A 24,444-nucleotide genomic window follows, 5' to 3' on the forward strand; every position below is an offset into this window, starting at 1 on the left:
TATGCCTTCTTGACCACTCTATTGACCTGCGTTGCCACCTTCAGGGAACAATGGACCTGAACACCCAAATCTCTCTGTACATCAATTTTCCCCAGGACTTTTCCATTTACTGTATAGTTCACTCTTGAATTGGATCTTCCAAAATGCATCACCTCGCATTTGCCCTGATTGAACTCCATCTGCCATTTCTCTGCCCAACTCTCCAGTCTATCTATATTCTGCTGTATTCTCTGACAGTCCCCTTCACTATCTGCTACTCCACCAATCTTAGTGTCGTCTGCAAACTTGCTAATCAGACCACCTATACTTTCCTCCAAATCATTTATGTATATCACAAACAACAGTGGTCCCAGCACGGATCCCTGTGGAACACCACTGGTCGCACGTCTCCATTTTGAGAAACTCCCTTCCACTGCTACTCTCCGTCTCCTGTTGCCCAGCCAGTTCTTTATCCATCTAGCTAGTACACCTTGGACCCCATGCGCCTTCACTTTCTCCATCAGCCTACCATGGGGAACCTTATCAAACGCCTTACTGAAGTCCATGTTTATGACATCTACAGCCCTTCCCTCATCAATCAACTTTGTCACTTCCTCAAAGAATTCTATTAAGTTGGTAAGACATGACCTTCCCTGCACAAAACCATGTTGCCTATCACTGATGAGCCCATTTTCTTCCAAATGGGAATAGATCCTATCCCTCAGTAACTTCTCCAGCAGCTTCCCTACCACTGACGTCAGGCTCACCGGTCTATAATTACCTGGATTATCCCTGCTACGCTTCTTAAACAAGGGGACAACATTAGCAATTCTCCAGTCCTCCGGGACCTCACCCGTGTTTAAGGATGCTGCAAAGATATCTGTTAAGGCCCCAGCTATTTCCTCTCTCGCTTCCCTCAGTAACCTGGGATAGATCCCATCCGGACCTGGGGACTTGTCCACCTTAATGCCTTTCAGAATACCCAACACTTCCTCCCTCCTTATGCCGACTTGACCTAGAGTAATCAAACATCTGTTCCCAACCTCAACATCCTTCATGTCCCTCTCCTCGGTGAATACCGATGCAAAGTACTCGTTTAGAATCTCACCCATTTTCTCTGACTCCACGCATAACTTTCCTCCTTTGTCCTTGAGTGGGCCAATCCTTTCTCTAGTTACCCTCTTGCTCCTTATATATGAATAAAAGGCTTTGGGATTTTCCTTAACCCTGTTTGCTAAAGATATTTCATGACCCCTTTTAGCCCTCTTAATTCCTCGTTTCAGATTGGTCCTACATTCCCGATATTCTTTCAAAGCTTCGTCTTTCTTCAGCCACCTAGACCTTATGTATGCTTCCTTTTTCCTCTTAGCTATTCTCACAATTTCACCTGTCATCCATGGTTCCCTAATCTTGCCATTTCTATCCCTCATTTTCACAGGAACATGTCTCTCCTGCACGCTAATCAAACTCTCTTTAAAAGCCTCCCACATATCAAATGTGGATTTACCTTCAAACAGCTGCTCCCAATCTACATTCTCCAGCTCCTGCCGAATTTTGGTATAGTTGGCCTTCCCCCAATTTAGCACTCTTCATTTAGGACCACTCTCGTCTTTGTCCATGAGTATTTTAAAGCTTACGGAATTGTGATCACTATTCCCAAAGTAGTCCCCTACTGAAACTTCAACCACCTGGCCGGGCTCATTCCCCAACACCAGGTCCAGTATGGCCCCTTCCCGAGTTGGACTATTTACATACTGCTCTAGAAAACCCTCCTGGATGCTCCTGACAAATTCTGCTCCATCTAGACCTCTAACACTAAGAGAATCCCAGTCAATGTTGGGAAAATTAAAATCTCCTATCACAGCCACCCTGTTGCTCCTACATCTTTCCATAATCTGTTTACATATTTGTACCTCTATCTCACGCTCGCTGTTGGGAGGCCTGTAGTACAGCCCCAACATTGTTACCGCACCCTTCCTATTTCTGAGTTCTGCCCATATTGCCTCACTGCTCGAGTCCTCCATAATGCCCTCCTTCAGCACAGCTGTGATATCCTCTTTGACCAGTAATGCAACTCCTCCACCCCTTTTACCTCCCTCTCTATCCCGCCTGAAGCATCGATATCCTGGGATATTTAGTTGCCAATCATGCCCTTCCCTTAACCAAGTCTCAGTAATAGCAATAACATCATACTCCCAGGTACTAATCCAAGCCCTAGGTTCATCTGCCTTACCTACTACACTTCTTGCATTAAAACAAATGCACCTCAGACCACCACTCCCTTTGCGTACATCATCTGCTCCCTGCCTACTCTTTCCCTTAGTCACGCTGACTTCATTATCTAGTTCCTTACAGGCTTTCGTTACTACCTCCTGACTGTCCACTGACCTCCTCATTTGGTTCCCATCCCCCTGCCACATTAGTTTAAACCCTCCCCAACAGCGTTAGCAAAAGCACTCCCAAGGACATTGGTTCCAGTCCGGCCCAGGTGTAGACTGTCCAATTTGTAATAGTCCCACCTCCCCCAGAACCGGTCCCAATGTCCCAAAAATCTGAACCCCTCCTTCCTGCACCATCTCTCAAGCCACGCATTCATCCTGACTATTCTTTCATTTCTACTCTGACTATCACGTGGCACTGGTAGCAATCCTGAGATTACTACCTCTGAGGTCCTACTTTTTAACTTGGCTTCTGACTCCCTAAATTCTGCTTGTCGGACCTCATCCCATTTTTAAACTATATCATTGGTGCCTATGTGCACAATGACAACTGGCTGTTCACCCTCCCCCTTCAGAATGTTCTGCAGCCGATCTGAGACATCCCTGACCCGTGCACCTGGGAGGCAACATACCATTCGGGAGTCTCGTTTTCGACCACAGAACCGCCTATCTACTCCCCTTACAATCGAATCCCCTACGACTATAGCCCTTCCACTCTTTCTCCCGCCCTTCTGAACAGCAGAGCCAGCCACGGTGCCATGAACCTGGCTACTGCTGTCTTCCCCTGGTGAGCCATCTCCCTCAACAGTATCCAAAATGGTATACTTGTTTTGGAGGGAGATGGCCGCAGGGGACTCCTGCGCTGCCTTCCTGCTCTTTCTCTGCCTTTTGGTCACCCATTCCCTTTCTCCCACAGCAATCCTAATCTGCGGTGTGATCAATTCGCTGAACGTGCTATCCACGACCTCCTCAGCATCGCGCATGCTCCAAAGTGAGTCCATCCGCAGCTCCAGAGCCGTCATGCGGTCTAACAAGAGCTGCAGCTGGACGTGAAGGAGTCAGGGACATCAGCCGTGTCCCTGAGCTCCCACATTGAGCAAGAGGAGCATGACACGGGTCTGAGATCTCCTGCCATTTTTTTTATGACATCGAGCCACATAAAAACAGATGACCAAAGAAATCGGTTTCAAGGAGTGTTTTCTAGGGGACAAAAGAGGTAGAGAGGAGGAGAGGTTTAGGGAGGAAATTCCAGAGGTTTGGGCCGAGGAAGCTGAAGGCATGGCCACCAAAGAGCGATTAAAATCGGGGATGAGCGAGATGCCAGAATTGGAGGAGTGCAGTGATCTTGAAGAGTTGTAGGACTGGAGGAGATTACTGAGAGAGGATGGGGTGAGACCATGGAGGGATTTGGAGACAAGGATGAGAATTTTAAAATCAAGGTGTTGCTTAACCAGGTGCCAATGTAGATCCGTGAACACAGAGTTCATATGTGAACGGGACTTGGTGCGAATTACGATATGCGCATCAGAATTTTGGATGAACTCAAGTTTATGTAGGGTGGAAGATGGGAGAGCATTGAATAGTCAAGTCTAGAGATAACAAAGGAATGGATGAGGGTTTCAGCAGCAGATAAGTTGAGGTGGGGCAGAGTTGGGCGATGCTACGGATGTCTGTTTGGAATTGGGGGTGGGGTAGTGTTGTTGAGGATTGGGAGAATCGATGCACTATAACTGAAAGGATTCAGAGGGAGGACAGTCTGAAATAGTTTGAAAGTGGAAGTGAGTGATAATGAGAATCATGCAGAGAATGCTCTATAACTTAGAAATGGCCTGAGAGAAAACAAACTCCTTTATAGCTGAGAAGTTCATAATGAGTGCGGGGGATATATTTCTCAATTTAATTCATCTGTTTGCTTTTTAGTTTTGCCGATTTAAAAGAATGACAATACTTAAAGACTTCCTACCATTTTTAAATAAAAGTTCTAGTCTTTTCAAATGGACTATCTGCCATATCGTGTTTAGTTTGTTGAAATGCACTTTTCTGCAAGTCCATAATTAACTAACTGTGGTGAACTATCAGCTATTTTACATAATAGCCCCCTCCCCCACTCATGAGCACAATCTGAAATGTTTATCCCTCAGAATCTCCCTGTTTATAGCAGACTAAGGACACACTCTTGTTGCATGTTGCTGTTTATTTTGGGCCCTTGCATTCCAATCGTATATTAGCTTTCTTCCTGTCATAGCTAATAGTGTGTTTGTTAGTTGCTCATAATACTCCCAACTGTCCAGCATTTTGTGTGTAGTTAATGCTCTCACTTTAAGAGTTGATATTTTATTACTATGAATAGAGTATTCAGCTGCATTTGAAGATGGTGCCACCTTCATTTTTACAGCCATATAAACTGATGTACAAGCAACACACATTATAAATAGACATTTTCATCAAACTTTCTACACTAGACTGATTTTGTGAATTGTACCTCTGTAATTGAAAGCTATCAAAACATGCATGTAAATGAAAATAATACACCATTTATTACTGTAATGGTATATAACAAGCTTGTTTGGCCAGATGATATTGGCTGTTTGAAATCTTAGTCATAAAATCTGTATGGGGAAAAGTCACAAACAACTCATGTTCTGAACCCAACCTTGTATAGTAAGGAGATTCTGACCATAAATTTTAAAGAATACACTGAGGTACAATGAGCATTGAGGACAGACAAAAATGAATACCACAATATCAGGCAACTTAATGACCTAATTCTGCATTTATGCACAATTCTAGAGCTGACAGTTCTACTCCACCCATTGTTGGCATAAGCAAGATTGCTGATCAGGAAACTGGTTGGTAGTACTCCTGCCTCTGAGCCAGAAGGTCCTCCGTTCAAGTCCCACTCCAGGACTTGAATGCAAAAATCTGTGCTGACACTAGCAGTTCTGCACTGTTGGAGGTGCTGTCTTTTGGATGAGTTGTTAAACTGAGGCCCTGTCTCCCCTGTTAGGTGGATTCCAAGGCACTATTTTAAAGAAGAGCAGGGGAGTTATCCCCTGACCAATATTCATCCCTCAATCAACATCGCAAAAAGAGATTATCTGGTCATTATCACATTGCTGTTTGGGGGAGTTTGCTGTGTGGACATTGACTGCAGTGGTTCCTACATTGCAACAGTGGCTACACTTCAAAAGTACTTCATTGTCTGTAAAGCGTTTTGGGACATTCAGTGGTTGTGAAAGACGCTATATAAATGCAGTTCTTTCTTTCCCAATCTGTGATTTTGAGTGCATTAACTTTAATGGATGCAAAATGATGAGCTATTGGGCATAGTGCCAAGGACTTCAGGTGTGCAGCTCACTCGATATGTGCCCTAACCCATGCCATGAAGAAGGTGAAGCAAACCTTTAACCCCTAGATCGTTGGACCTCCTTGATTATGTTAGAGACTAAGAACAAACTCATTATTTGAGTCATTTGTTAATCTGCCGAGGAAATATGGTGACGTTGCACTTTCATTGTCTAGCCTCCCAATGCATATTGGGTTGTGAGGCTCTGTCTGGGAGTATAATACCCATTGTGTGTACTATATTTTCACTCCCTGTATGATCCATAGAATTTTCAGTTTTTTTGTAAGACATTTACCTGTTTTTGCATAACTTACTAAGTCTTTCTGAAATGCTCAGTACCTCAACAATTTTTGTGTGATTAGAGATGTTTGAAGTTCTACATTTGAATCCCTCCCCCTCCATTTATAAGTTATGCTCCACTTCTCTTTCAGGCATCACTGTATTTCATACTATTTCCTGATCAGATAGATAAGTAATCATCTGTCTTAACTAGCCACTAGTATGTATGCAAAATCAATGTGAGTAGACATGGTACATGATTTTCATTTTACCCCAGCCATGGGAAATGCTGCTATGGTTGTGACTGGATTAAATAAGGACCTCTCTATGCAGAGAATCCCAGATATAAACTGTCATTTTACCATTCCACAATACAGTGTGTTAGTGCATCAATTTCATAAGAATAGGGCGAGACCTTTCAGCCTCTCAAACGTGTTCTGCCATTCAGTTAGATCATGGTTGATTTGTACCTCAAATCTATCTTTGTTCTCTATCCTTTAATATCCTTACCTAATAAAAATATATCAATTTCAGTCTTGAAAATTTCAACTGTCCCAGCCTCCCCAATCTTTTGAAGGAGAGAATTCCAGATTTTTACTAGGTCTTGCGTGGAAAAAGTGCTTCCTGATTTCACTTCTAATTGAGCTAGCTCCAATTTTGAGAAAATGTCCCCTCATTCTGGATTTCTTCACCAGGTGAAGTAGTTTTTCTGTGTCTAACCTATCAAATCCTTCTGTCATTTTGAAGATGTTGATTAGATCACCCCTCAATCTTCTAAACTCAAGGAACTATAAGCTGAGATTCTGCAACCAGTCATGATAATTTAACCTTTTATTCCCTGTATAATTCTGGTGAATCTGCACGTATCCCTTCCAAAGCTAATTATCTTTCCTGAGCCCTGGTGCCCTAAACTGAACACAGTACTTCAGATGGGGTCTGATCAAGGTATCCTTTAAGAAAATGACATGAAAAATTCTTGAAACGTTACAGTTTCAGAGTGGTTCAAAGGTGAAAAATATTGTCCACCTGCAAAATGGAATAAAATTCTCATGAGAAACATTACTGGGTTGGTAAATTATCAGCATGTCTCCTTTCCCTCCAGATGTAACCATTGGCGCCTTCATGTCAGACAGTGTGGTCCTATTGAGGTAAGAACTGTTTGTCTCTTACTGTAGTCTGATTTTTCTTTGAATTAATATTGTATAGGCATGTGTATGTAAACTCTATCAGATTAGACTTCTGTTTTTGTCTTAAAATTAGTTTAAGAACATAAGAACCCATCACCACCGCCACCTTCTCAAGGGCAATTAGGGATGGGCAATAAATGCAGGCCTTGCCAGCGATGGTCACATCTCATGAAAGAATTAAACAAAAGGAGCAGGAGTAGACCATACCGCTCTCGAGACTGCTCTGCCATTCAACATGACCACAGCTGATCTTCTGCATCAACTCCACTTTCCCACCCATTCCCCATATCCCTTGATTCCCTGGGAGACCAAAAATCTGTCTATCTCAGCCTTAAATATATGCAATGATGGAATATCCACTACTCTCTGGGGTAGAGATTTCCAAAGATTCACAACTCTTTGATTGAAGAAATTTCTCCTCATCTCAGTCCTAAATTATCTACCCCTTATCCTGAGACTGTGTCCCCATGTTCTAGATTCCCCATCCAGAGGAAACAACCTCTCAGTTTCTACCCTGTTCAGCCCCTTCCAAATCTTATATGTTTCAATGAGATCACCTCTTATTCTTCTGAACTCCAGAGATTATAGGCCCAATGTATTCATCCTATCATCACAGGACAACACTCTCATCCCAGGAACCAATCTAGTCAACCTTTACTGTACTGCCTGCAAGGCATGGATATCCTTTCTTAGATATGGAGACTAAAACTGCACATAGTATAGGTGTGGTCTCACTAAAGCCCTGTACAATTGTAGCAAGTCTTCCTTATTCTGGTACTCTAATCCTCTTGCAATAAAGGCCAACATGCTATTTGTCTTCCTAATTGCTTACCGTACCTGCATGGTAACTTTGTGTTTCCTGTGTGAGTATGCCCAAATCGCTCTGAATATCAACATTTACAAAATTCACACCTTTTAAATAATATTCTGCTTTTCTCTTCTTTCGACCAAAGTGAATAACCTCACACTTCCCCACATTATATTCTATCTGCCACCTTGTTGCCCACTCATTTGCCTCTGTGTATCTCATTGAAGCCTCTCTGTGTCCTCCTCATAGCTTACATTCCCATCTAGCTTTGTATCATCAGTGAACCCAGACATATTACTCCCTGTCTCTTCGTCTAAGTCATTAATATAGATTGTAAATAGCTGAGGCCCCAGCACTGATCTTTGCTGCACTCCACTAGTTACAGCCTGCCAACTTGGAAATGCCCCGCTTATCCCTACTTTTTGCTTCCTGTCTGTTAATCAATCTTCTATCCACGCTGATATATTACCCCTAATTCCATGAGCCCGTATCGTGTATATTTATTTTTTGTGTAGCACCTTATTGAATACCTTTTGGAAATCCAGGTATATTACATCTACTGGTTCCCCTTTATCGACGCTACTAGTTACATCCTCAAAAAACTCTAATAAATTTGTCAAACACTATTTCCCTTCCGTAAAACTACGTTGTTTTTGTCTCATCATACTATAATTTTCTAAGTGCATTGTTAAGTCTTCCTTAATAGATTCCAGCATTTTCCCGATGACTAATGTCAGGCTAACTGGCCTGTAGTTCCCTGTGTTCTCTCTCCCTCCTTTCTTGAATAGCAATGTTACATTTGCTAACTTCCAATCTGTTGGGACCTTCTAGAATCTAGGGAATTTTGGAAAATCATAACCAGCATATCCACTACCTCTACAGCTACCTCTTTTAGAACCTTAGAATGTAGGCCATCAAGAACTGGGGCTATGACAACCTTTAATCCCTTAAGTTCTTCGCTCTTATTATCCCCTTGGTTGCCCTCTATTTCTGGTTTGTAAGTTGTGTCTTCTGCTCTGAAGACAAAGACAAAATATTTATTCAACATCTCTGCCATTTCCTCATTCCTCATGATAATTTCTCCTGCCCCTGCCTCTAAGGGACAAACATTTACTTTAGCTACTCCTTTTTATATATTTGTAAAAGTTCCTACAATCTGTTTTCATATTCTTGGCAAGTTTTTAAATTTAATTTTGAGATACAGCACTGAAACAGGCCCTTCGGCCCACTGAATCTGTGCCGACCATCAACCACCCATTTACACTCATCCTACATTAATCCCATATTCCTACCACATCCCCCTATACAAGGGGCAATTTTATAATGGCCAATTTACCTATCAAGCTGCAAGTTTTTCGCTGTGGGAGCAAACCAGAGAACCTGGCGAAAACCCACACGATCACAGAGAAAACTTGCAAACTCCACACAGGCAGTACCTAGAATCAAATCCTGGTTGTTGGAGCTGCGAGGCTGCGGTGCTAACCACTGCGCCACTGTGCTGCCCAAGCCATTCTATTTGTTTTTCCCTTTTTATCAACTTTTCCGTTGCCCTTTGCTGGTTTCTAAAACACTCCCAATCGTCGGGCTTACTATTATTCTTTGCAACATTCTAAAGTTCCTCTTTTAATGTTTTTTGGCCTCCTTGTCTCGAGAGACAATGGCTAAGCGCCTGGAGGTGGTCAGTGGTTTGTGGAGCAGCGCCTGGAGTGGCTATAAAGGCCAATATTAGAGTGACAGACTCTTCCACAGGTGCTGCAGAAAAAATTGCTTTTCGGGGCTGTTACACAGTTGGCTCTCCCCTTGCGTTTCTGTCTTTTTTCCTGCCAACTGCTAAGTCTCTTTGACTCTAATACTATTCTAAACTTCCCTAGTAAGCCACAGATAGATCTATCTCTTTAACAAAAAGAAATGATGAAAATCTGAATCAAAATGGATAATGTTAGAAATATGCAGCAGGTCTATCAGCCTGCATAAAGGGAAATGACTGTTGAATGTTTTAGGTGGAGACTCTTTGTCAGAATAGTTCCATGATATATTACAGCTGTTATGACATGGTGAGAAAGAGGTCTAGGGTTCCCTTTCAACCTTCACCTGGTCTTACTGTAGCAAGGTTTTATTTTTAAACACACCATGTTTTTAGCTCCCCCTTGGTGAATCCTTGTTCACCGCTTTCCAATTATAAGGCAAAGAAATGAGCACAAACAGGCTTTCTCAGGTTTAACGAAGAAAGGTGAAATCTTATTAAACTTAAACTCTAATTTGGTTGACGCCTATGGACGCACGACGTGCCCATGCTATCATGCATACACGATACACACATGCAAATAGAGACAGAAAAGAGAACAATAAAATGGAAAGGTTTGAGGCAATATCTGAAGAGTTTTTGTTACGGGTCTTCAAGCTCACTGTATAGTCCTTGTTTGTAGGTGGGTCTTGCTTTCCTTGAGGCCCAGTATTCTTCTTAAACCTTGTTTCCTGGAGGAGACTTTTCTCTCTTGGGGTTTATGTGGCTTCAGTCGGTTTTTGTAGTTCCGTGAGAAAGAGATGGGAGCAGACAAAACAGGAGAGGAGGTCTGCTTCCGTCCAGGAGCAAAGAGCTTTCTGTTCAAAACCGTACAATTCAGGGAAAAAAAACAGACTGCCAAGCAGGTTAGTCATGTGACTAACTGGTTTGACCAGGTCTGTTTGTGGATTGTGTTGGAGCAGGGGATAGCTCCTTTGTTCCGACACTGTCTGTTAATATGCAAAAATGTTTTTCTAGCCAGGGGCCTGGCAACCCCTTATCATAGACCTTCTGTTCATCCCGGCAACAATTTGAAATTTAATGTCCATGTGGCGAAATTAATGTGCGTTATTCTCGGCAGGTGGGGGCCTGCATGACACAGCCAAAACCTTCCCTTTTCCTTACTGATATTCACAGACCTGCTTTGTGTTTCAAGCACTTTCTCTCATTTGAGTAAGAAAATGCCTCATGTAGCGTCACTTGTGATAGCGCTACTGAGGCTTTCAGCTGCTCTTTGTGTGTCCCCCTGCGCTGCCAGCCGCTTCTTGCGTGGCAGCAGAAGGCTGTGAATGGATGCCAGGCTGGTGTCACACAGCCCAACCAGCTGATGTAATGCCAAGATCTTAAATTTGTAGAACAAATGTGCAGGCAACGTAGTCCTACATCACTCTGCAAACAGGCACAGAGATGTAAGATAGGCCCTGCACTAGAATTATTTCAAGGTTTGGGCACCGAACTTGCAGGCAATTTGATTTTTCTTTTAAAGCTTTTCTACGGCAAAGTGTCTGGAAGTACTGTGCAGTGTTTTTGAGGTATTTTGATGAGTTCCTGGGTTTGCCAGAGAGTGCTGCCGCATTCTCATGTTTGGGGGTGTTGGTGGTGTGCAGCAGCAGAGGGCTAGGTGACCTGTCCACACAAAAGCTGCAACCAGTATGGGATCAGCAGGAACAGTGCCTCTGAGTCTGTAGCATGCCAGGGAGATGGAGCAGAGGCTGTGGAGTGATCAAGCTGTGCACAATGCCCTCTGCCAAGTTGGACCTAGACAGTGACAGGAGGCTGTCTAGCAGGCCAGCCAATGCACTCAGCATTTTGGTGTGTATGCGCATCAGTGCTCCCTGTATGCTGCCCCATTGAGGTCGTTATCTGAGTCCTCTGCAATAGTGCTCATCTGCCCCTCACCTTCCAGTGAGCTGGCAACTGAACCATGTTTTATCCCTGGCCTGGCTGCAGCCCGCTTGCACCTGGATGACTCATCACATGCTGAGCCCAACTCTGTACTAGCCTCTGAGGTACATGTAGTGCCAGTATATAAGCTGGTGGCTGCGAGTGTCAGATCAAGTGACAGGGCCTCTTCATTAGTGCTGTGATGGTGTTCCCTTTCTTTTTCCTGAGGTTCCTGTGGCTGGGCAACTGGCAGTTCTTGGGTGCCTGAAAGCAGCAAATCAGAAGGGAAAAGTTGGGGTGAGGGAAGTGGATTAGGGGGGAAGCAAGAGGCCCTCCTACATGGAAGAAGCAGCAGGCTGCTATTACAGTTAAGTAAGGGAGAGGACATTCCAAGATGGAGGCACCCTCTCTCCAACGTTTTGAATTTAAGCAGCCTCTGGCTGCAGCTGAAGCCAACCAGGCAGGGAGAGCCTTTAAGCCTTCCTGGAGTGCTGCCCCACACACCCCGGTCTGCCACTTGGAGTTTGCCTCCAGGCAGCTGCACTGATGCCTGATGTCTCCTGGGACCTGGAGGTCAACTGGAAAATTACAGTTAGCCTCAGACAATAGGCCTTAGTAGGCCTTTGAAGAGGTCGCTTGGTGGCAGCCTAAAAATTCAGCCCTGTCTTTCTTTGTCTGTGTGTGAGTGTATGTGTGTGTCAGTCTCTGTTCTGTCACTTGCCCTCTGTTTCTAACTGCCTGTCTCTTATCTTTCTCTCTGTCTCTATACGATGCCTGTCTTCCCCCTCGTCCCCCTCCCTCTCCCTCCCATTGTTATATTTCTGAACCATACCATTGCAGCATGAAATCATAGATATTAGGGAGACCAGGGTTATGCATTGAACTTTTTTTTTATGTTGGCATTTTCCACAGAATTATTATGACATTAAAAAGAACGTTAATCTATAAGGAACAAGCATGAGCAGTTTTGTGAGTTTTCAAAGAAAAGTCTATTTAAATTCCATTCTGAACCCATCAAAATAGATGCAGGTGCCACGTCCATAGAGTTTTAGAACAGTAGAGCTAAAACAAAAGTAAGTATCTATTATTTATACCAAGGGCATAAGGTCAAGAATCCTCAATCCCATGTCCATTTAGAAAACCAACTTTTTTTAACATAGCCTATGTGAATAAGGTTCTTCCTTTGGTGATTGTATAATTCAGTACTGACCCTGAAGGTAAGAGTGTATGTTCTTCACTGTGTAATGTTAAAGATAGTTCTTTAGATGGTGGCCTTGGTGCCGTTGATAGCTGTTTTGCTGAGCCAGACGGTTGTGGGTTCAAGCCCCCATTCCGGGACTTGGGCAAATAATCCAATCTGATACTCCAGTGCCGTACAGAGGAAGTGCAGTATTGTTCGAGGTGCGTCTTTCACTTGAGATGTTAAGCTGACGCCCTGTCTGCTCTCTCAGGTGAACGTAAAAGATCCCGAGTCACTAATGACAGAAGAGCAAGAGCGAGTGGAGGGATGATATGCTCGAAGGATCACCAAATGAGACCATATGAGTTGAACTGAAGAACAAAAAATGAACAATCATATTTCTGGGATTGTACTACAGCTGAAACAGTCAGAGAGATAGAAGAGCAAACATGTAGGCAAAACTCTGAGAAGTGTAAAAACAATAAGGCAGCAATAGTGGGGAATTTCAACTGCCCTAATATCAACTGGGTTAGAATCAGTGTTAAAGGTATAGAGGGCACAGAATTCTTAAAATGCATTCAGGAGAACTTTTTTTAGCCAGTACTTAGCAAGCCCAACAAGAGAAGTAGATCTGGACTTAGTTCTTTGTGCAGGGGGTACGAGTGGGAAAGCGTTTCGGTGGTAGTGATCATAATCCAGGTAGTTTAGTGTAGTTATGAAAAGGACAAAGATAGACCAGGAGCTAAAGGGAAAGGTTAGTTTTCTTAAGCCAGGATGTGATTTAGTGAAAGTGAACTGGGAACAGCTACTTGAAGGTAAATCAGTGTCAGAGCAGTGGGAAGTATTCAAGGAGGCGATTTGAGGGTTCAGAATAATTCTGTTCCCACAAAGAAAAAGTGTGGGACTCCCAACTCTAGAACTCCCTGGAAAATAAGGAGCAAATAGAGTAGGATAAGGTTTATGTCAGATACCGAGAGCTCAATACTTCAGAAAACCTAGAGGAGTTTAGAAAGTGCAACAGTCAAGTTAAAAAGAAAATTAGGAAAGCAAAGAGTGTGCATGAAAAAATATTGGCAAGGAAAACCTAAAAAATGTTTTATAAACAGAGTAAGAGGATAACTAAACAAAGAGTAGGGCCCATTAGAAATCAAAAAGGCAACCTTTGTGAGGAGGCAGAAGAAGTGGGTATGGTTCTTCATGAATACTTTGCATCTGTCTTCACAAAAGAGGGGGACAATGCAAAACGTGTAGTTAAGGAGGAGAGGTGTGGTATATTGGATGGGATAAACACAGGGAGAGAGGAATTATTAAATGGTTTAGCATCTTTGAAAGTAGATAAATCGCCAGGCCTGGATGAAATGTATCCCAGTCTGTTAAAGAAAGCAAGCGGAAGCTTTGACCATCATTTTTCAATCCTCTCTGGCTGTAATCATGGTGCTGGGGGATTGGAGAACTGCTAACGTGCTATCGTTGTTTAAAAAGGGAGAAAGGGATAGACTGAGTAATTACAGGTCAGCCAGCCTAACCTTGGTATTGGACAAAATATTGGAAATATTTCTGAGGAACAATATTAATCATCAAACCTTATTGAGTTTTTCGAGAAGGTGACCAAACAGGTGGATGAGGGTAAAGCAGTGGATGTGGTGTATATGGATTTCAGTAAGGCGTTTGATAAGGTTCGCCACGGTAGGCTATTGCAGAAAATACGGAAGTATGGGGTTGAAGGTGATTTAGAGCTTTGGATCAGAAATTGGCTAGCTGAAAGAAGACAGAGGGTGGTGGTTGATGGCAAATGTTCATCCTGGAGTTTAGTTACTAGTGGTGTACCGCAAGGATCTGTTTTGGGGCCACTGCTGTTTGTCATTTTTATAAATGACCTGGAAGAGGGTGTAGAAGGGTGGGTTAGTAAATTTGCGGATGACACGAAGGTCGGTGGAGTTGTGGATAGTGCCGAAGGATGTTGTAGGGTACAGAGGGACATAGATAGGCTGCAGAGCTGGGCTGAGAGATGGCAAATGGAGTTTAATGCGGAAAAGTGTGAGGTGATTCACTTTGGAAGGAGTAACAGGAATGCAGAGTACTGGGCTAATGGGAAGATTCTTGGTAGTGTAGATGAACAGAGAGATCTTGGTGTCCAGGTACATAAATCCCTGAAGGTTGCTACCCAGGTTAATAGGACTGTTAAGAAGGCATATGGTGTGTTAGCTTTTATTAGTAGGGGGATCGAGTTTCGGAGCCACGAGGTCATGCTGCAGCTGTACAAAACTCTGGTGAGACCGCACCTGGAGTATTGCGTGCAGTTCTGGTCACCGCATTATAGGAAGGATGTGGAAGCTTTGGAAAGGGTGCAGAGGAGATTTACTAGGATGTTGCCTGGTATGGAGGGAAGGTCTTACGAGGAAAGGCTGAGGGACTTGAGGTTGTTTTCGTTAGAGAGAAGGAGGAGGAGAGGTGACTTAATAGAGACATATAAGATAATCAGAGGGTTAGATAGGGTGGATAGTGAGAGTCTTTCTCCTCGGATGGTGATGGCAAACATGAGGGGACATAGCTTTAAGTTGAGGGGTGATAGATATAGGACAGATGTCAGAGGTAGTTTCTTTACTCAGAGAGTAGTAGGGGCGTGGAATGCCCTGCCTGCAGCAGTAGTAGACTCGCCAACTTTAAGGGCATTTAAGTGGTCATTGGATAGACATATGGATGAAAATGGAATAGTGTAGGTCAGATGGTTTCACAGGTTGGTGCAACATCGAGGGCTGAAGGGCCTGTACTGCGCTGTAATGTTCTAATTCTTAGAAAGTCATGAATTAGTCAGTTTGGATTTGTTAAGGGAAGGCTGTGCCTAACGAATGTGATTGAATTTGAGGAGGAAACAAGGAGGGTCAATGAAGGTAACACTTTGATGTAGTCTACATGGATTTTAGCAAGGCTTTTTACAAGGTCCTACACAGCAGATTGGTCTGAAAAGTAAAAGCTCATGGGATCCAAGGGCAAGTGGCAAGTTGAATCCAAAATTTGCTCAGTGGCAAGAAGCAAAGGGTAATGGTCGAGGGTGCTTTTTGTAACTGGAAGGCTGTTTCTAGTGGGGTTCCGCAGGGCTCAGTACTGGGTCCCTTCCGTTCATGGTATATATCAATGATTTAGACTTAAAGATAGGGGGCATGATACAGAAGCTTCCAGATGATACAAAAATTGACCATGTAATTGGTAATGAGGACAAAAGCTGTAGATTGTAGAGGAAGTTATTAATGGACTGATCAGGTGGGCAGAAAAGTGGCAAATGGAATTTAATCGGGAGAATTCAGAGGTAATGCATTTGGAGAGGATAAACAAGGCAAGGGAATACATGATAAGTAGTATATTACAGAGAAGTGTGAAAGAACAGAGGGACCTTGAAGTACATGTCTACAGATCCTTGAAGGCAGCAGACAGGTAGCTAAAGTGGTTAAGAAGGCAGATGGAATACTTTCCTTTATTGGATGAGGCATAGAACATAAGAACAAGGAAGTTATACTAGAACTGCATATAACGCTAGTTATTGGGAGCTTAAAATGTGTCTTCTGGGTATCAACCCTTTCCCAGTGGAAGCAATTTCTCCATATTTACTCCATCAAACCCTTAATGATATTTAACATACCTATTATATCTCCCCTCAATCTTCTCTACTCAAGATGGCAGGGCATGGTGAGAAAGTGGTTAGTAAAGCATGCGGGGTCCTAGGCTTTATACATAGGGGCAGAGAGTACAAAAGCAAGGAGGTTATGATAAACCTGTAGAAAACACTGGTTTGGCCTCAACTGGAGTGTTGTATCCAGTTCTGGTCACCATACTTTAAGAAGGATGTTAAGGTATTAGAGAGGGTTCAGAAAAGATTCACAAGAATGGTTCCAGGGATAAGAGACTTCAATTATGTGGATAAATGGGAGAAGGGCGGCACAGTGGCGCAGTGGTTAGCACCGCAGCCTCACAGCTCCAGCGACCCGGGTTCAATTCTGGGTACTGCCTGTGTGGAGTTTGCAAGTTCTCCCTGTGTCTGTGTGGGTTTCCTCTGGGTGCTCCGGTTTCCTCCCACAAGCCAAAGACTTGCTAGTTGATAGGTTAATTGGCCATTATAAATTTCCCCTAGTATAGGTAGGTGGTAGGGATGTGATAGGAATATGGAATTAGTGTAGGATTAGTATCAATGGGTGGTTGATGGTTGGCACAGACTCGGTGGGCCGAAGGGCCTGTTTCAGTGCTGCATCTCTGTAAGTTGGAGCTGTTCTCCTTGGAGAAGAGAAGACCGAGAGGAGATTTGACAGAGGCATTCAAAATCACAATGGGTCTAGATAAGGAGAAACTGTTCCTATTGGTGAAAGGATCCAGAACCAGAGGACGCCGATTTAAGATGATTTGCGAAAGAAGCATTGGCGACATGAAAAACATTTTGGGTAGCGAGTGGTTGGAATCTGGAATGCACTGCCTGAGAGTGTGGTGGAGGCTGATTCAATCGAGGCCTTCAAAAGAGAATTGAATAAATATCTGAAGGGGAAAAGATTGCAAGGCTATGAGGAAAAGGTGGGGGAATGGCACTAGGTGAGTTGCTCTTGCAGAGAACTGACCTGGACCCGATGAGCTGAATGGTCTCCTTCTATGCTATAACCATTCCATGATTCTATACTCTAAGGGGAACAAGCCCAACTTCTCGAGACCCTCCATGTTACTAAACTGCCTCACCTCTGTACCATTCCAATAATTCCCCTCTGCATCCAAGGCCTTGACATTGTTATGGATAGTTGGGAAATAGCCTGGCTGGTTTCCGCTGGTCACCTCCCAACTGTCCACAGGTATTGTTTTTGTTTAAGCTTGTGTTTCAGCCCTGTGTTTTGTTGTCCAAACAGTGACAGGTTTTTTCATGAGTTTAAAATAGAAGATTAGATATTTATTGAACAATAATGACCCGAAATATTCACAACACCGCCCACGCATGCATTCACACTCGCATGCGTAATCAAGAAGAGGTAGTTAGAAGGTAAAGGGTAAGAAGCGTTGAGTTCAATGTGTAAAAGTCTGCTGTTTTCAGGAAAAACCTGTGGGATCCTCTTGGAAGGTATTTTTTTTAAATTGCAGGCCTGTTTGCTGGCTGTCTTGCCCCTGCTGGGTTTCTGAAGTCTTCTGGCAGCCAACACTTCAGTTCAAAGACAGTGCTGGTACGCCTTAGTTCAGTTTTCACAGGTGGAGGAGTTGTTCAAAAGGCACTCTCTTATTTTGCTGCAGTTGGTTGCCAACGCGTCTCAATGGGGTTCAAATGTCTCAGCTGGAATTGATCTCTCTCTCTCTCAGCCTTATGCTGGAATTCAAGATGGCTTTCGATGTTCTCTCTGTGACTGGAGATCTCAGACTGATGTTCTGATGACTTGACTGAATGACTTGATGACTCCATTTGTTGTCCAAAAAGGTTACCTTTAAAGGTAAATTCATAAAGTGTTAGTTTTGCCCATGTGACTTTAGGTTTTCGGTTTCTCAGGAGCTACACAATAGCTGCTGATTTCAGTTCATTTTGATAAGGTGAGGGACATTCACACTCTATTGTGGTGATTGTAGCTGGAGATGGAGCATTTGAGTGCCTTTGTTTTAGCTCACTTCCATGTGTGATGAGCTGTTTCATTTCAATTCAGACGGGGTTAATGAGTTTCAGTTCTAGCAGACATGAATGTGTATTTCAATGCAGGAGAAGATATGTGTCATGTGACTTTGTCTTCCATCTTCTTGAAGGCAAGTGCACCAGTCTTTATGAATTGTTCTTTATTTATAATTCTTCAGTTTGGATTTTCTATTTCTATTGCTGCACTTCCCATAAGCGTGACAACATCCTTTCTAATGTGTGATGCACAAAATTGGACATAATGCTCCAGCTGAGGCCTAAACTGTGATTTATAAACGTTTAACATAACTTCCTTGCTTTTGTACTCTATGGGTGGAATTTTTTTAAACTTAGTCTCTGCCGAAATGCCAGGTCCGTTAGCAAATCAGGAACCCAATGACAGCTGCAGCTGGCTTTGCCGTGTCTCTTTAAATGAGCCATGGGATTAACATCTGTTTCTGGATTCCATCATGAATGAGGGAGGGAGGGCAGGCGGGATCACACTCCTGATCTTTCAAAGGAAGGATTTCTGATTAAGAGGACCCAGGTGTGGATTACAATGGCTCACCTGCACATGGCTTTTTGAAGTTGTTGCAACTACAGGAATGGAGAGGAGACCGAGGAAGGCTGCCCTCTGGGTGTCTCATTCTTACCTGGAGGTCATGCTGTGGGATCTGAGGGACTGTAGTGAGGTGAGCTCTCCCATGGACAGTGGGAAGAGGATAGCCTCTCCAACAAAGCAGACATGGTTGGAAGTGGATGAGGAAGTCAGCAGCAGAAGTATGCTCCCTCCAACCTGGAGACAGTACACCATGAGGAGCCAGGACCTCAGGAGATGGGAAAGGTGAGTGGCATAACACTTTCAGGTGCTAAGTCCCACACTGACATTCCCAGCATTCTCCTGCACAGTACACCTCAGAACAACACACCTTGCAATTCAACATATTCCTCTCTCTCCAGGCACCTCACATTCCCATCTGAACAGCCAACATTCACATTCGCCTTATCCTGTTGCCACCTCTCATCCATTCCTTACTCATCCTCTACAAATGTTGTCCTTCTGTCCTCTCCACACAAACCATTACTAACCATTACTGTTTAAAACCTGGACCCTCTGAGCCACTGGTGCTCACACATGTCGAGAAAGCTGATCCTTTGCCTGAAGACCCTGTGTTGTGGTCACACCTTCTTTCAGCTGGATCTCAGCATCCATCCCCTGTGCCATATGGAGCAGCATATGACTGAGAAGAAGGCAGCTAATGCTGCTGCTGGTGTTACTCCTGCTGCTCCTGGTGTTGTTGGTGTTGCTGCTCCTCTTGTTCCTCATCAGATGTTGGTTAAAACAGAACTTATGACCTATTTGAATATTTAAGTGTCTTTCCCGACAGCTGGTAAGGGGTTCCCCGCTTGTCTTCAAACTCGCCCGGGTGAAATTTGAAAGAGGGTGGGATGATGCCAGGATCCCAACCCGATGCTGCTTTTAGGGGACTTAAGTCTCTGCACACACCCAAACCTGCCTCCCTTTGCCTGTAAAAATTCTACTGTATATTTCTATAAAGCCAGGCAATCCTGTATACATTTTTTAACAGCCTATCAACTTGCCCTACCACCTTCAAATATTTCTGTACACAAACCCCCCAGGTTCCTATCAATTTAAAATTGTAATCATTTTGTTCATATTGTCTTTCCTCAATCTTCTTTCTAAAATGCAGTACTTCTCACTTCTCTGCATTGAATTTTAGCTACCATTTGTCTGCTTATTTCACCAGTCTGTTTATGATCTTCTGAAGTCTGCTGCTAGCCTCCTCACTGTTTACTACATTTTCTAATTTGTTGTCATCTGTAAACTTTGAAATTATGCCCCCTTTCCTGAAGCCCAAATTCACTGACAACTGCACTTTCAAAATCCAACAATCTAGCCTTTGGCCCTCCATTTACCATAGCGTTTTGCAGCTACCAATCTGCTGAACCACATTCTTACCTCCATCTTTGATACTATAGGCTCCCTGGTACGGCCCTCATCTCCACTCCCTTAAGTCCAAGGGATGCAGACTTGAATGGATATGGCAGACAACTAGTTTAGTCAATTACTGCTAGATCTGGCTGGACCACATAAAGCACTGTTAGGTCCTTGTCTGCCACAACTGCTCAATATTTCAGGATTATCTTGGAATGCAAAGATAACCCCCAGATTCATTTATAGAACATTACAGCGCAGTACAGGCCCTTCGGCCCTCGATGTTGTGCCGACCTGTGAAACCATCTGACCTACACTATTCCATTTTCATCCATATGTCTATCCAATGACCATTTAAATGCCCTTAAAGTTGGCGAGTCTACTACTGCTGCAGGCAGGGCATTCCACGCCCCGACTACTCTCTGAGTAAAGAAACTACCTCTGACATCTGTCCTATATCTATCACCCCTCAACTTAAAGCTATGTCCCCTCGTGTTTGCCATCACCATCTGAGGAAAAAGACTCTCACTATCCACCCTATCTAACCCTCTGATTATCTTATATGTCTCTATTAAGTCACCACTCCTCCTCGTTCTCTCTAACGAAAACAACCTCAAGTCCCTCAGCCTTTCCTCGTAAGACCTTCCCTCCATACCAGGCAACATCCTAGTAAATCTCCTCTGCACCCTTTCCAAAGCTTCCACATCCTTCCTATACGGTGACCAGAACTGCACGCAATACTCCAGGTGCGGTCTCACCAGAGTTTTGTACAGCTGCAGCATGACCTCGTGGCTCCGAAACTCGATCCCCCTACTAATGAAAGCTACCACACCATATGCCTTCTTAACAGCCCTATTAACCTGGGTGGCAACTTTCAGGGATTTATGTACCTGGACACCAAGATCTCTCTGTTCATCTACACTACCAAGAATCTTCCCATTAGCCCAGTACTCTGCATTCCTGTTACTCCTTCCAAAGTGAATCACCTCACACTTTTCCGCATTAAACTCCATTTGCCATCTCTCAGCCCAGCTCTGCAGCCTATCTATGTCCCTCTGTACCCTACAACATCCTTCGGCACTATCCACAACTCCACCGACCTTCGTGTCATCTGCAAATTTACTAACCCACCCTTCTACACCCTCATCCAGGTCATTTATAAAAATGACAAACAGCAGTGGCCCCAAATCAGATCCTTGCGGTACACCACTAGTAACTAAACTCCAGGATGAACATTTGCCATCAACCACCACCCTCTGTCTTCTTTCAGCTAGCCAATTTCTGATCGAAAGCACTAAATCACCTTCAATCCCATACTTCCGTATTTTCTGCAATAGCCTACCGTGGGGAACCTTATCAAACGCCTTACTGAAATCCATATACACCACATCCACAGCTTTACCCCCATCCACCTGTTTGGTCACCTTCTCAAAAAACTCAATAAGGTTTGTGAGGCACGACCTACCCTTCACAAAACCGTGCTGACTATCGCTAATGAACTTATTCTTTTCAAGATGATTATAAATCCTATCTCTTATCACCTTTTCCAACATTTTACCCACAACCGAAGTAAGGCTCACAGGTCTATAATTGCCAGGGCTGTCTCTACTCCCCTTCTTGAACAAGGGAACAACATTTGCTCTCCTCCAGTCTTCCGGCACTATTCCTGTCGACAATGACGACATAAAGATCAAGGACAAAGGCTCTGCAATCTCCTCCCTGGCTTCCCAGAGAATCCTAGGATAAATCCCATCTGGCCCAGGGGACTTATCTATTTTCACACTTTCCAAAATTGCTAACACCTCCTCCTTGTGAACCTCAATCCCATCTAGCCTAGTAGTCTGTATCTCAGTATTCTCCTCGCCAACATTTTCTTTCTCTACTGTAAATACTGACGAAAAATATTCATTTAACGCTTCCCCTATCTCCTCTGATTCCACAAACAACTTCCCACTACTATCCTTGATTGGCCCTAATCTAACTCTAGTCATTCTTTTATTCCTGATATACCTATAGAAAGCCTTAGGGTTTTCCTTGATCCTATCCGCCAATGACTTCTCGTGTCCTCTCCTCGCTCTTCTTAGCTCTCCCTTTAGATCCTTCCTGGCTAGCTTGTAACTCTCAAGCGCCCTAACTGAGCCTTCACATCTCATCCTAACATAAGCATTCATCTTCCTCTTGACAAGCGCTTCAACTTCTTTAGTAAACCACGGCTCCCTCGCTCGACAACTTCCTCCCTGCCTGACAGGTACATACTTATCAAGGACACGCAGTAGCTGCTCCTTGAATAAGCTCCACATTTCGATTGTGCCCATCCCCTGCAGTTTCCTTCCCCATCCTACGCATCCTAAATCTTGCCTCATCGCATCATAATTTCCTTTCCCCCAGCTATAATTCTTGCCCTGCGGTATATACCTGTCCCTGCCCATCGCTAAGGTAAACCTAACTGAATTGTGATCACTATCATCAAAGTGCTCACCTACATCTAAATCTAACACCTGGCCGGGTTCATTACCCAGTACCAAATCCAATGTGGCATCGCCCCTGGTTGGCCTGTCTACATACTGTGTCAGAAAACCCTCCTGCACACACTGGACAAAAACTGACCCATCTAAAGTACTCGAACTATAGTATTTCCAGTCAATATTTGGAAAGTTAAAGTCCCCCATAACAACTACCCTGTTACTCTCGCTCCTGTCGAGAATCATCTTCGCTATCCTTTCCTCTACATCTCTGGAACTATTCGGAGGTCTATTTCTCTATTGCCAACCATCTTCTTAAATCCCTTCCCCGTCTCGTCCACCCTCACCTCTAACAAGAAATGCGAGGAGCTCATGGACACCTTTGTCACTAAGATTGAGACCATCTGATAAGCTGCCTCTGCAGTTTCTTCTGCCTTCCCCTAGTCCACCAGGCCAAATGTCCTGTAATCTTCCCCCCCTATCCCAGCCCTGAGCTGTCATCTTTCTCTAGTTTCTGTCCTATCATTCCTCGTGCCCTGGCTGGGCTCATCTTGTCCATGAGACCCACCTCTTGCTTTCTCAACCCTATTCCCACTAAATTGCAGACCACCTAACTTCCTTTTCCAGCTTGCGTGTTTACTGATATTGTTAATGATCCTCCTCAGGTACTGTGTCCCCTTCAAATCTAATGTCATAATCCCTTGCCTCAAAAAAACCTTTGACCCCTTCGTCTTCCAAATTACTGCCCCATCGCCAAACTCCTTTTCCTCTCCAAAGGAGCTGTTGCCTCTCAATCTGTACCCATCTTTCCCAGAACTCCATGTTTGAATTCCCCCAATCAGGTTTCTGCCCCTGCAACAGTATCGAAACAGCTTTGACGTCCTGTGTGACTGTGACAAAGGTAAACAAAAGCTCCTGATCCTTCTTGACCTGTGTGAAGCTTTTGACCACACCCTCCTCCTCCAACACCTCTCTGGTGTTGGCCACCTGGGTGGGACTGTATTCACCTGGTTCCATTCTTATCTATCCAGTCTTAATGAGAAAATTACCTGCAATGGCTTCTCCCCCCCCACTCCCGCAGCATTAACTTCGGTGTCCCCCAAGAATCTATCTTTGCTCCCTTTCCACTCCATTTCTCATCTACATGCTGCCCCTCGGTGACATTATCCAAAAACATAAAGTCAGTTTCCACCTGAATGCATCATTCTCCAACCTCTCCACATAACTGAAGCCCCTCATCCCTGGTACCACTCTGGTGAATCTTCTCTGCACCCTCTCCAAGGCCTTTTTTATTCTAATCTGAATTATCAGCCACATTCCAAACCGCCCCATTTTTTCAGGTGTTCAAAGAACAAGACAATACTTAATAAAGGTTCTATATATGTTACTTCTGCTGTATTTCACTTACTTTAGCTTAAGAAGTACTTAATGATCTTAAACAAGGTTCTTGATCTATTAACAGTTTTTGATAAGTCAAATTATAAAGAATAAGAAATAAAAAATTGCAATGCTGGAAATCTGACAGAAAAACAGAAAATGGTAGAAATACTCTGTAGATCTGTTAGAATCTGTGAAATAAACAGATTATTGACTTAAAAGATATGGTCCCTTTGTTAGAACTGCTCTTTTAGTCTTCGGTTTGAATGAAGGGTTTGCAATTCAACTGATAACTTGTGATCTTCTGCCATATTTCCACCTTTTCTGTTTGGATAAGTGCAATTTTGTGTACCTCCTCAT

The 24,444-nt window shown here is 43.7% G+C and overlaps 1 protein-coding gene across 2 annotated transcripts in view; it reads left to right on the plus strand.

Annotated features, from left to right (window-relative positions):
* itga9 (integrin, alpha 9) overlaps window positions 1-24,444 on the plus strand; it is a 550,508-nt gene that overhangs the window by 160,243 nt on the left and 365,821 nt on the right. For both annotated transcript variants that reach the window (XM_068032283.1, XM_068032284.1), the window contains one exon: window positions 6,926-6,971. In XM_068032283.1, coding sequence (XP_067888384.1) covers window positions 6,926-6,971 — 46 coding nt within the window. The remainder of the gene's footprint in view (window positions 1-6,925; window positions 6,972-24,444) is intronic.

Source organism: Heterodontus francisci, chromosome 5 (genome assembly GCF_036365525.1).
Source record: "Heterodontus francisci isolate sHetFra1 chromosome 5, sHetFra1.hap1, whole genome shotgun sequence".
Classification (NCBI taxonomy): Eukaryota; Metazoa; Chordata; class Chondrichthyes; order Heterodontiformes; family Heterodontidae; genus Heterodontus; species Heterodontus francisci.